General features: G+C 41.5%; 1 protein-coding gene across 4 annotated transcripts in view; it reads right to left on the reverse strand.

Moving 5' to 3' along the window:
- Positions 1–12,500, reverse strand: part of LOC115226675 (mucin-5AC-like) — a 56,396-nt gene that overhangs the window by 30,889 nt on the left and 13,007 nt on the right. For all 4 annotated transcript variants that reach the window (XR_005004425.1, XR_005004424.1, XM_029797690.2 and 1 more), the window contains exons 3-8: positions 11,454–12,500; positions 9,309–9,460; positions 7,341–7,428; positions 5,564–5,628; positions 2,316–2,519; positions 602–694 (exon numbers count right to left, since the gene is read on the reverse strand). The exon at positions 11,454–12,500 is cut by the window's right edge and continues 919 nt beyond it. Coding sequence is in view for 2 of the 4 variants with exons in the window: in XM_029797690.2 (XP_029653550.1) it covers positions 602–694; positions 2,316–2,519; positions 5,564–5,628; positions 7,341–7,428; positions 9,309–9,460; positions 11,454–12,500 (1,649 nt within the window). In the remaining 2 variants the exon portion in view is untranslated. The remainder of the gene's footprint in view (positions 1–601; positions 695–2,315; positions 2,520–5,563; positions 5,629–7,340; positions 7,429–9,308; positions 9,461–11,453) is intronic.

Raw genomic sequence — 12,500 nt, forward strand, 5'->3', positions numbered from 1 at the left:
TAAAAAAGTGTACGTAAAAGAGTAATGTTGTGTATATATATATATATAAAGAGAACAAGGTGTATGTTATGCTGCAATAATTTATGTATAAAAATATATATAAAAATACAAACTGGGACAAGAACGCAAAACATTTAGAAGATGATACAAAAAACACGGACGGGACATTCAAAGCTTTCAATCATCAGTCAAGAACCGGATCATCCTCGCAATTTCGGCTTGCGAGGATGATCTGGTTTTTGACTGAAGATTAGAGGCTTCGAATGACCCATCCGTTTTTTGTGTCATCTATTTGAATGTTTTGCGTTCTTGTCCCATTTTGTACTTTCATAAATATTTTTTATACATATATATATATATCAAAATTATAAATTAGGGTATCTACGAGATACCACCATGCTGAAAATAGCAGCCATGATCTGACTCTAAAACAACCTTAAGTTTTCATATATAAGAGGAATGACCACACACACACAAACACACACACACACGCACACAAACAAACACACATGCACACAAACACACACAAACAAACACACACACACACACACACACACACAAACACACACACTCCGAGGAAGTCTCTCCGTCCGCCGCTTACCTTGTGTTCCTGTAATCTCATTCCGATGATGCTGAGGGACTCTCCGAGCAGCTTCAGGTGGGCGGCAGCATCCACGGGTTCCACACCAAAACCCTTTGGAAAACAACAACAACAACAAGCATTATTTTTTTTTAATCCTTTACTTGTTTCAGTCATCTGACTGTGGCCCTGCTGGAGCACCACCTTCAAGGGATGTTTTAGTCAAAGAAATCGATCCCAGGTCTTATTCTTTGTCAGCCTAGTACTAATTCTATCAGGCTCTTTTGCTGAACCGTTAAGTTATGGGGATGTAAACACACCAACACCAGTGGTGGGGGCACGACAAAGACACAAACACACACACACAAATATATACTCTTTACTCTTTTACTTGTTTCAGTCATTTAACTGTGGCCATGCTGGAGCACTGCCTTTAGTCGAGCAAATCGACCCCAGGACTTATTCTTTGTAAGCCTAGTACTTTTTCTATCAGTTACTTTTGCCGAACCGCTAAGTTACGGGGACGTAAACACACCACCATCGGTTGTCAAACAATGCCAGGGGGACAAACACAGACATAAAAACACATACACACACACATATATATATTTTATATACATATGTACGACGGGCTTCTTTCAGTTTCCGTCACTCACATCCACTCACAAGGCTTTGGTCGGCCCGAGGCTATAGTAGAAGACACTTGCCCAAGGTGCCACGCAGTGGGACTGAACCCGGAACCATGTGGTTGGTAAGCAAGCTACTTACCACACAGCCACTCCTGCGCTATGGGGATGTAAACACACCAACATCAGTTGTCAAGCGATGGTGGGGGGACAAACAAAGACACACAAATACATACATATATATATATGTATGTATACAATGGGCTTCTTTCAGTTTCCGTCTACCAAATCCACTCACAGGGCTTTAGTCGGCCCGAGCTGCCACGGTGCCATGCAGTGGGACTGAACCCAGAACCAAGCAGTAAATAATGTAAGTAGCAGGCATTACTCGTTTTTATCTGCCAAGTGGACTGGAGCAACAGTAAATGAAGTGTTTTGCTCAAGGACACGTGTTGCTCGGTCCAGGAATCGAAACCACTATCTTACGATCAGGAGTCCAACACCCTAACCACTAAGCCATGTGTCTCCATCACCAGCAACAGCCATTCAAGAATTTGGACCTGGAGATCTCCATTTCCAGCGACTTCGAGGGCCACCTCCCAGTGGTGTCAGGCGTCAACGAAGAGCCCTCAACTACAACAAGACAACCAAAGTTTTTTTTTTTCCCAAGGTTTGGGGTCTCCTGCCCCTAAGCCCTAGACCTATTTCTTTACTACCCACAAGGGGCTAAACAGAGAGGGAACAAACAAGGACAGACAAACGGATTAAGTTGATTACATCGACCCCAGTGCGTAACTGGTACTTGATTTATCGACCCCGAAAGGATGAAAGGCAACGTCGACCTTGGCGGAATTTGAACTCAGAACGTAGCAACGGGCGAAATACCGCTAATCATTTCGCCCAGCGTGCTAACGATTTTGCCCGCTCCCCTAAGCCCTAGACCATCACCTAATCACCCTTACCCATCTTGTTGCTTAACAACAACGACAACAACAACAACAATCACCAGCACCGTTGCCACCTCCCTATAATAATTCCTAAAATAATAAGTCCTCGTCCAACCCATCCCCAAATGGAAAACTGGGTGTAGAAATCAAATGAACCCTTACCTTATAAGGACTGGTGGCAGTATCATCTGTCGGTGTTTTGATAGTCTTCACCACTCCAGGAACAGGTGAACTCTTCAGAGTAGCAACTGGTGTCGTTGGAGGGCTGGCTACAGCAGGGACAGGTGCGGTCTTGCCATTAGTTTTACCAGTTCTTATCAGAGTCGACCCTTTGCTGGCCGCTTTCTTTGCTTTCTGCTTCCAGGTCTACAGAAAAGGAGATAAAAAAAAACAGAGAATGCATCATCATCATCATCATCGTTTAGCGTCCGTTTTCCATGCTGCCATGGGTTGGATGGTTCGACTGGGGTCTGGGAAGCCAGGAGGCTGCACCAGGCTCCAGTCTTAATAATCTATATATATAAAGCTGAAGTTGTCTGTGTGTGTGTGACAAGTTTGGTAGCCTTCAACTAACACTATCTCCTCCGAGACCCTGCGGCGCAAGTTGACCAAAATTGAGAGTATGATAGAAGAAGACTTGCTCTTCATTCCATAGAAGATAAAATTCAAATCGGACCATGTTAACACCAAAAATTATTTACATCAAAAAGGTGCTTTTTTTCTATGAAAATCACTATTTTTTACGATTTTTTTACTGCTGTGTCGCCATTTTTCGGTGTATTTCAACCAGAAAAATGTTCACTGAAAGATTATAACAAGCTACATAATGCAAACTTTTTACTTTTCAAATATTCCAATTCTAAAGGGCTGAAACAAACCCGAGCAATGCTGTGCAATACTGCTAGTCTATATATATAAAGCTGAAGTTGTCTGTGTGTATGGCAGGTTTGGTAGCCTTCAACTAACACTATCTCCTCCGTGACCCTGCGGCACAAGTTGACCAAAATTGAGAGTATGATAGAAGAAGGCTTGCTCTTCATTCCGTAGAAGAAAAAATCAAATCAGACCATGTTAACACCAAAAAGGTGCTTTTTTTCTATGAAAATCCCTATTTTTTATCTCTTATTATAAAAGGCAGATTTTATCTGCCTCCCTTTGGGAGTTATAGAAATCTACAATATAGGATTTCTTCAATTACAATTTACCTAGCATTTTTAAGAGTACAATGCATCGCGTCATGCCAGGTCCAGTTTTTAAAATTTAAACTCCAATTAAGCAAAATTTACAGAAAACTCACATTCTGGTGTGTGTGTCAAATGCTTTTCTTAGTCTGGTTTACACCACACGCAAACGCACACACACAGTGTGCGACGAATAAAATGAAAGTAAATAGCGACAGAGTGATTTGAGGAAGACTAAACTGAAAGTATTTAAACCACTACTCAAAAAATAAAAAAACACAGCAAACAGAAACAAATAAATACATAACCATTTACTCCTCACACAATTTCTTCAATTAGAATTTACCTAAGATTTTTCAGAGTACTTCAGTGGGTGATGCCATAAAAAATTTCTTTCAATTTTACCACCAATTAAGACAAAATTCGAGAAAACTCAATATTTTAACATATACTCCGAAAGCATTGATGTACATGTGTGCGTGCGTGAGTGTGTGTGTGTCATTCCTCACACACACGCATACACATACATATACAACTACATACACATACAACTACATACAAACACGTGTGTGTTTGTTATTAGTAAAAAAGGCGCCAAAACTCAACTCACTTATCATTCCAACACATTTGCAAAGACACACGGACGGACAGAAAAGGTAAATTGGTTTTTATTTTACTCTGTATATATTTTATTATATAATATTATATATAGATATATGTATATATAATTGCAGTATGAAACAGTGTTTATGTATAAACAGACGACACTTATATATAGTTACCAAGCCGCCCGAATTTACCTATTCATATTTAAATGAGAATATCAGAGCAAATCTCTTTAGTACATTCGTGAAAACACGTATTATACTTCGTAAACACTTCAACTACAGTTTTGTACAAAAATCGAAGTGTAATTTTAATTCCGTGAATTATGGGAGATTAGCGTGCGTCTACGATGAGTCTACGATTTTAAAAAAAATTTACCATCATATTTTTCCATTTTAATGCATTTTTTTCGCTTTTATATAAGGGAAGTAACTCTCTAAAAATATCTACGATGTGTCAACGATTTAAAAAAAAATTTACCTTAATTTTTTTTCAATTTTTAATGCATTTTTTTGCTATTTTTTGGCTATAACCCTCTATAAATGCTTATATAGTTATTTCCCTTACAAACCCGAGCAACGCCGGGCGATACTGCTAGTTATATATAAAGCTGAAGTTGTCTGTGTATGGCAAGTTTGGTAGTCTTCAACTAACACTATCTCCTCCGAGACCCTGCGGCGCAAGTTGACCAAAATTGAGAGTGTGATAGAAGAAGGCTTGCTCTTCATTCCATAGAAGAAAAAATTCAAATTGGACCATGTTAACACCAAAAATTATTTACGTCAAAAAGGTGCTTTTCTCTATGAAAATCCCTATTTTTTACGATTTTTTTACCACTGTGTCACCATTTTTCGGTGTATTTCAACAAGAAAAATGTTCACTGAAAGATTATAACAAGCTACATAATGCAAACTTTTTACTTTTCAAATATTCCAATTCTAAAGGGCTGAAACAAACCCGAGCAATGCTGTGCGATACTGCTAGTCTATATATATAAAGCTGAAGTTGTCTGTGTGTATGGCAGGTTTGGTAGCCTTCAACTAACACTATCTCCTCCGAGACCCTGTGGCACAAGTTGACCAAAATTGAGAGTATGATAGAAGAAGGCTTGCTCTTCATTCCGTAGAAGATAAAAATTCAAATCGGACCATGTTAAGACCAAAAATCATTTACATCAAAAAGGTGCTTTTTTTCTATGAAAATCCCTATTTTTTACGATTTTCTACGGCTGTGTCGTCATTTTTTTATGTATTTCAACAAGAAAAATGTTCACTTAAAGAGAATAACAAGCTACAAATTCCAATTCTAAAGGGTTGAAACAAACCCGAGCAACATCGGGCCAATAATAATAATAATAATAATCCTTTCTACTCTAGGCACAAGGCCAGAAATTTTGGGGGAGGGGCCAGTCAATTAGATCAATCCCAGTACGCAACTGATACGTTATTTATTGACCCTGAAAGGATGAAAGGCAAAGTGACCACAACAGTGCTTGAACTCAGAACGTAAAGACGGACGAATACTGCTTAGCATTTTGCCGGGTGTACTAATGATTCTGCCAGCTTGTCACCTTATTAATAATAACAACAATAATAATAATAATAATGATGATATTGGTCTCACCAGTTTCTCTTTTTCAGACAGGCTTTGCCATATTTCTCCAAGTCTTCGACTAATTTGAGCAAAATCTGGAAAAAAGAATAACCACGAATAAAAAAATAAAATCTATTAACCCTATAACATTTGAACCAGCCCAAATATCCAGCTGTGCCCAGCCCAAATATTCTACCTGTTTTATGTTGAAACTGTTTTCCAGGTAACCTCTGCTGTTTGTTGAACATTGTCTAACATGAAGATGTGCAACATGTCAGAGCCACGTCAAGAAGCCAGATGTGCTTTTGCAAGCATTAAAAAAAATCCCCAAACCTATCATCCTCATCATCGTTTAGCATCCGTTTTCCATGCTAGCACGGGTTGGATGGTTCGAATGGGGTCTGGAAGCCAGGAGGCTGCACCAGGCTCCAGTCTTATCTGGCAGTGTTTCTACAGCTGGATGCCCTTCCTAACAGGTGCCAGGGGAGTGTGGCAACGGCCACGATCAGTTGGTGCTTTTTACGTGCCACTGGCACAGAAGCCAGTCAAGGCAGCACTGGCATCGACCACGTTCGGATGGTGCTTTTTACGTGCCAGGGAGGCTGGCAGCGGCCACGATCGGTTGGTGCTTTTTACGTGACACCGGCACAGAAGCCAGTCAAGGCAGCGCTGGCATCGACCACGTTCGGATGGTGCTTTTTACGTGCCACCGGCACAGGTACCAGGGGAGGCTGGCAGCAGCCACGATCGGTTGGTGCTTTTTACGTGCCACCGGCACAGAAGCCAGTCAAGGCAGCGCTGGCATCGACCACGTTCGGATGGTGCTTTTTACGTACCACCGGCACAGGTGCCAGGGGAGGCTGGCAGCGGTCACAATCGGTTGGTGCTTCTTACGTGCCACCAGCACAGAAGCCAGTCAAGGCAGCGCTGGCATCGACCACGTTCGGATGGTGCTTCTTACGTGCCAGGGGAAGCTGGCAGCATCCACAATCGGTTGGTGCTTTTTATGTGCCACCGGCACAGAAGCCAGTCAAGGCAGTGCTGGCATCGACTATGTTTGGATGGTGCTTTTTACGTGCCACCGGCACAGGTGCCAGGGGAGGCTGGCAGCGGCCACGATCGGTTGGTGCTTTTTACGTGCCACCGGCACAGAAGCCAGTCAAGGCAGCGCTGGCATCGACCACGTTCGGATGGTGCTTTTTACATCACACCGGCACAGGTGCCTGGGGAGGCTGGCAGCGGCCACGATCGGTTGGTGCTTCTTACGTGCCGCCGGCACAGAAGCCAGTCAAGGCGGTGCTGGCATCAGCCACGTTCGGATGCTTTTTACGTGCCATTGGCAGGAGTATCACAACTATAATTTCCATTTGATATTTATTTTGATATTGATGTACTTGACTCAATAGGTCTCCTCAAGCACAGCAGGTCACCCTACAATCCAAGGTAAGCACAGCAGGTCATTCTGCAATCCAAGGTACTTATGATGGGCTGGGTTTATGGGAAACTGGTGCAGGAAACAGCTATGGACTCACCTTATTTGTTAGTGGTGGCAAAGATATTTTTGTTTCATTTACTGTCAGTATACCCTTTAGTATTTAAACAGACTATAGTCTGGCCAAAATATTCTACACGTTTTATGTTCAAAGGGACCAGATTCAGCCTTTCACACTTTCCTAACAATGTGATTCTAAAATAGGTTGGTGCCATTCAATGATGTGGAACCCAAGGACGTAAGTAAAGAGGGAAGAAAAATGGAAGTAATGTGGGGTTGGTCATAACGGGATTAGACTGAAAGATGGCAGCTTACCGAGTTTAGGGTTTTCAGAGAGGACCTTGTTTCTGTAGCTGTTACACCAGAGCATGTAGGCAGTTAGGGCCCGGCGCTTCTTGGCAGGCTGAAAAATGAAAAAATTTGTTTATTTATATATTTATACATACATTTATACATACATAATGGCGGTGCCCCAGCATGGCCACAGCTCATGAGCTGAAACTAGATAAAATAGAAAAAAAAATACATACATACACACACACACATCTTTTATCTTTTACTTGTTTCTTTCAGGCTGTGGCCATGCTGGAGTAACACCTTGAAGAATTTTTAGTTGAATGCACTGGACCCAGTACTTACATTTCTAAAGCTTGGTAGTTATTCTATTGGTCTCTTTTGCTGAACTGCTAAGTTACAAGGATGTAAACACAACAGCACTGGTTGTCAAGCAATGGTGGTGGGCACACAAACACACATTTGATGGGATTCTTTCAGTTGCTTATTTCTTTATTACCCACAAGGGGCTAAACATAGATGGGACAAACAAGGACAAACAAACGGATTAAGTCGATTACATCGACCCCAGTGCATAACTGGTACTTAATTTATCAAGGCAGCGAGCTGGCAGAAACGTTAGCATGCCAGGCGAAGACTTTGCCTTTCATCCTTTCGGGGTCGATAAATTAAGTACCAGTTAAGCACTGGGGTCGATGTAATCGACTTAATACCTGTGTCTGTCCATGTTTGTCCCCTCTGTGTTTAGCCCCTTGTGGGTAATAAAGAAATAGGTATTTCGTCTGCCGTTACGTTGTGAGTTCAAATTCCGCCGAGGTCGACTTTACCTTTCATCCTTTCGGGGTCGATAAATTAAGTACCAGTTATGCACTGGGGTTGATGTAATCGACTTAATACCTATGTCTGTCCTTGTTTGTCCCCTCTGTGTTTAGCCCCTTGTGGGTAATAAAGAAATAGGTACTTAATTTATCGACTCCAAAAGGATGAAAGGTAAAGTCGACCTCGGCGGAATTTGAACTCAGAACGTAACAGCAGACGAAATGCTGCAAAGCATTTCGCCCGGCGTGCTAACGTTTCAGCCAGCTTGCCGGGATTCTTCAGTTTCTGCCAACCAAATCCATTTACAAGGATTCCGTTAAGACAACTACGGTGTCCGCCGCGCTACCGTGCCCGATATTGTAAGAAACGAACCGAAGCTCGCGGTGTCGCCCACGTACACACATGGACGTAGCCGCGAGGCATTATATGTACATTGAGAAAATAAAATTTTTCTTTTCGTTATTTCCTATTTTGTGCTTTCATTAAGCCTCCAAATGTGTCGGATCATTTTGGTCCACCCTGTACAATCAACACTTATACATTTTTTGTAGTCCAACTAGACACAAATTTGTCCAAATATATTCAGGACTTAAATGTGTGTGTGTGTGCATATGTTTGTTTGTGTGTGTATTAGTGTGTGTGTGTGTTTGTGTGTGTGTATTTGTGTGTGTGTGTGTTTGTGTGTCTGTGTTTGTTTGTTTGTGTGTGTGTATTTGTGTGTGTGTGTGTTTGTGTGTCTGTTTGTTTGTGTGTGTGTGTCTTTGTTTGTGTGTGTGTGTTTGTGTGTGTGTGTGTGTGTGTGTTTGTGTGTGTGTTTTGTGTGTGTGTATTTGTGTGTGTGTGTGTTGTGTGTCTGTGTTTGTTTGTTTGTGTGTGTGTCTTTGTTTGTGTGTGTGTGTTTGTTTGTGTGTGTGTTTGTGTGTGTGTTTGTGTGTGTGTGTGTGTCTTTGTTTGTGTGTGTGTGTTTGTTTGTGTGTGTGTTTGTGTGTGTGTTTGTGTGTGTGTATTTGTGTGTGTGTTTGTGTATTTGTGTGTGTGTTTGTGTATTTGTGTGTGTGTTTGTGTGTGTGTGTGTTTGTGTGTGTGTGTGTGTGTGTATTTGTTTGTGTGTGTGTTTGTTTGTGTGTGTGTCTGTGTGTGTGTGTGTGTGTGTAGAGTTAAAATTCCTACCTTCGTAGCAGTGGGATCTTCTTTTTCTGACGACTTCTTAGATTTCTTGGATTTTTTATCAGAAGACTGTTTCGTTTTCGAGGGGGGACTTGCTAATGTATTTTGATCTCCGGCTAAAGCAGCACCGAGTGTTGGCATTAGAGCTGGAACTTCTGTATGCAAAAAGAGGAAAACACAACATAATATAAATGCACATGCGCACACGTCGTCATCATTTCCACATCCACTTTTCCATGGTCTGACTGGGCCTGGTGCAGCCTCCTGGCTTCCCAGTCTGTTAGATCAGGACTGACCAAGGGCTAAACAACAAGGAAAGGCACATTTGATAATGTAGTCCTAGATATACTATGTCAGAATTGAAGGCATGATGGTTGCAGCTAGAACACATTTTATCATAGGTCAACTGGATCAGGACTGACCAAGGGCTAAACAACAAGGAAAGACACATTGGATAAGGTAGTCCAAGATATACTATGTCAGAATTGAAGGCATGATGGTTGCAGCTAGAACACATTTTATCATAGGTCAACTGGATCAGGACTGACCAAGGGCTAAACAACAAGGAAAGGCACATTGGATAAGGTAGTCCAAGATACACTATATCAGAATTGAAGGCATGATGGTTGCAGCTAGAACACATTTTATCATAGGTCAACTGGATCAGGACTGACCAAGGGCTAAACAACAAGGAAAGACACATTGGATAAGGTAGTCCAAGATATACTATGTCTGAATAAAAGATGATGTCGAATTTGGAACCTCTATGATTATAGAGGTCTGCTGGATCAGGACTGACCAAGGGCTAAACAACAAGGAAGGACACATTAGATAATGTACTCCTAGATACACTATGTCAGAATAAAAGATGATGTATTTAGAACCTCTATGATTATAGAGGTCTGCTGGATCAGGACTGACCAAGGGCTAAACAACAAGGAAGGACACATTAGATAATGTACTCCTAGATACACTATGTCAGAATAAAAGATGATGTATTTAGAACCTCTATGATTATAGAGGTCTGCTGGATCAGGGTTGACCTAGGGCTAAATAATAAGAGCAACGAATATCTTTATATATAAAAGTCAAGTTGTGTGTCTGTCTCCTACGATTTAGATTCCTAACTACTCCCACATTTTGCAGTGCAGTTTAACCAAAACCAGGTATCTTATAGTTGTGATTCATATCGAGCCCTTTTGGGTATTAGCATGCGTCTACGATGAGTCTACGATTTTAAAAATAATTTACCATCATTTTTTCCATTTTAATGCATTTTTTTCGCTATTATATAAGGGAACTAACTCTCTAAAAATGTCTACGATGAGTCAACGATTTAAAAAAAAATTTACCATCATTTTTTCCATTTTTAATGCATTTTTTCGCTATTATATAAGGGAACTAACTCTCTAAAAATGTCTACGATGAGTCAACGATTTAAAAAAAATTTACCATCATTTCTTTCCATTTTAATGCATTTTTTCGCTATTATATAAGGGAAGTAACTCTCTAAAAATGTCTACGATGAGTCAATGATTTAAAAAAAAATTTACCATCATTTTTTTCCATTTTAATACATTTTTTTCGCTATTATATAAGGGAACTAACTCTCTAAAAATGTCTACGATGAGTCAACGATTTAAAAAAAAATTTACCATCATTTTTTTCAATTTTAATGCATTTTTTTTCGCTATTATATAAGGGAAGTAACTCTCTAAAAATGTCTACGATGAGTCAACGATTTAAAAAAAAATTTACCATAATTTTTTTCGCTATTATATAAGGGAAGTAACTCTCTAAAAATGTCTACGATGAGTCTACGATTTAAAAAAAAATTTACCATAATTTTTTTCGCTATTATATAAGGGAAGTAACTCTCTAAAAATGTCTACGATGAGTCTACGATTTAAAAAAAAATTTACCATAATTCTTTTCGCTATTATATAAGGGAAGTAACTCTCTAAAAATGTCTACGATGAGTCTACGATTTAAAAAAAAATTTACCATAATTTTTTCCCATTTTTAATGCATTTTTTGCTATTTTTTGGCTATAACTCTCTAAAAATGCTTATATAGTTATTTCCCTTACAAACCCGAGCAACGCCGGGCGATACTGCTAGTGTATATTAAAATAAAGTGTATACCCACCATCTTTCTGTTTCGTTTTTGTCTGGTCAACGTCCACCTTGGCTTTCTTGCTGGAACTTTTGCCGCTGCTTCCACCGGAGCTGGCACTGGTCCCCGAGCTGGACTTCTTCGATTTTGGGGTCGCTGCGTGCTTTGAACCGGAGCCCTGCTGTTCTGCAATCACCAGGCTTGGTTCGTCGGTGAAGTCGTATTTACTGAGGTCAGTGGTGGTCTCTGCTTTCGCCTTGACCTTCACCGTCCCGGAGGCGTGACCTGGAGACTTTTGCGAGCCCCCGCCGCTTGCCGCCTTCACGGAGCCGGTCTGGCCGCCTTTGACCGCCGGCGTTGCCGTGGCAGCGCCGGCCTTTGCCGACGCGACGGCAGCGCTGTTCTTCTTCTTCTTCACTTTCTTCGTCTTCTTTTCGGGCACGTCTAGCGACGATGACGATGACAGGAATAGGGACGTTGCCGACGATAAAGATGACATGGCTTTCTTTATCGGGGGAAGAAGGGATTGTGGCTTTGATGATGACGATGATGATGGTGATGAGGATGACGATAATGCTGGTTGTTGTTGCTGTGGGGCTTGTGGCTGTGCTGCTGCCGCTGATGATGATGAGGAGGAGGAAGACGATGGGGCTTTTGTCGATAAACCAGTGGATGACTTTGGGGTTGCTGAACTCTTTGTTGAGGAACCTTTCTGTTTACCACTCACAGGGGTCCCTCCTGTAGACTTGCTCTGAGCCGAGCTCCCTTTCGTGCTCACGGTCTTCTTAACAGTAATGATTTTCGTAGGGGGCAACGAAGCCTTTGGGACGGGGACGACTTTGATGCTGGAATCAACAGGCTTGACAAGGGTGCTGGTACTCGAAGGAGTGGTCGTCGAGGTGGTGGGGATAGGGATCGGTATGGTCTTTACCTCGGCAACAGATTTATCAATGGGCTTCACTTTCGGCAGCTCCTTTGTGTCGGGGATCACTTTTGTACCGGGAATGGTCTTCGGGGCGGGCGTTGAGATCACGCGGGGGCTGGGGTTCAGTTTTGGGATGACTATCGACTTGGTGACTG

The sequence above is a fragment of the Octopus sinensis genome, linkage group LG30 (genome assembly GCF_006345805.1).
Source record: "Octopus sinensis linkage group LG30, ASM634580v1, whole genome shotgun sequence".
NCBI lineage: Eukaryota > Metazoa > Mollusca > Cephalopoda > Octopoda > Octopodidae > Octopus > Octopus sinensis.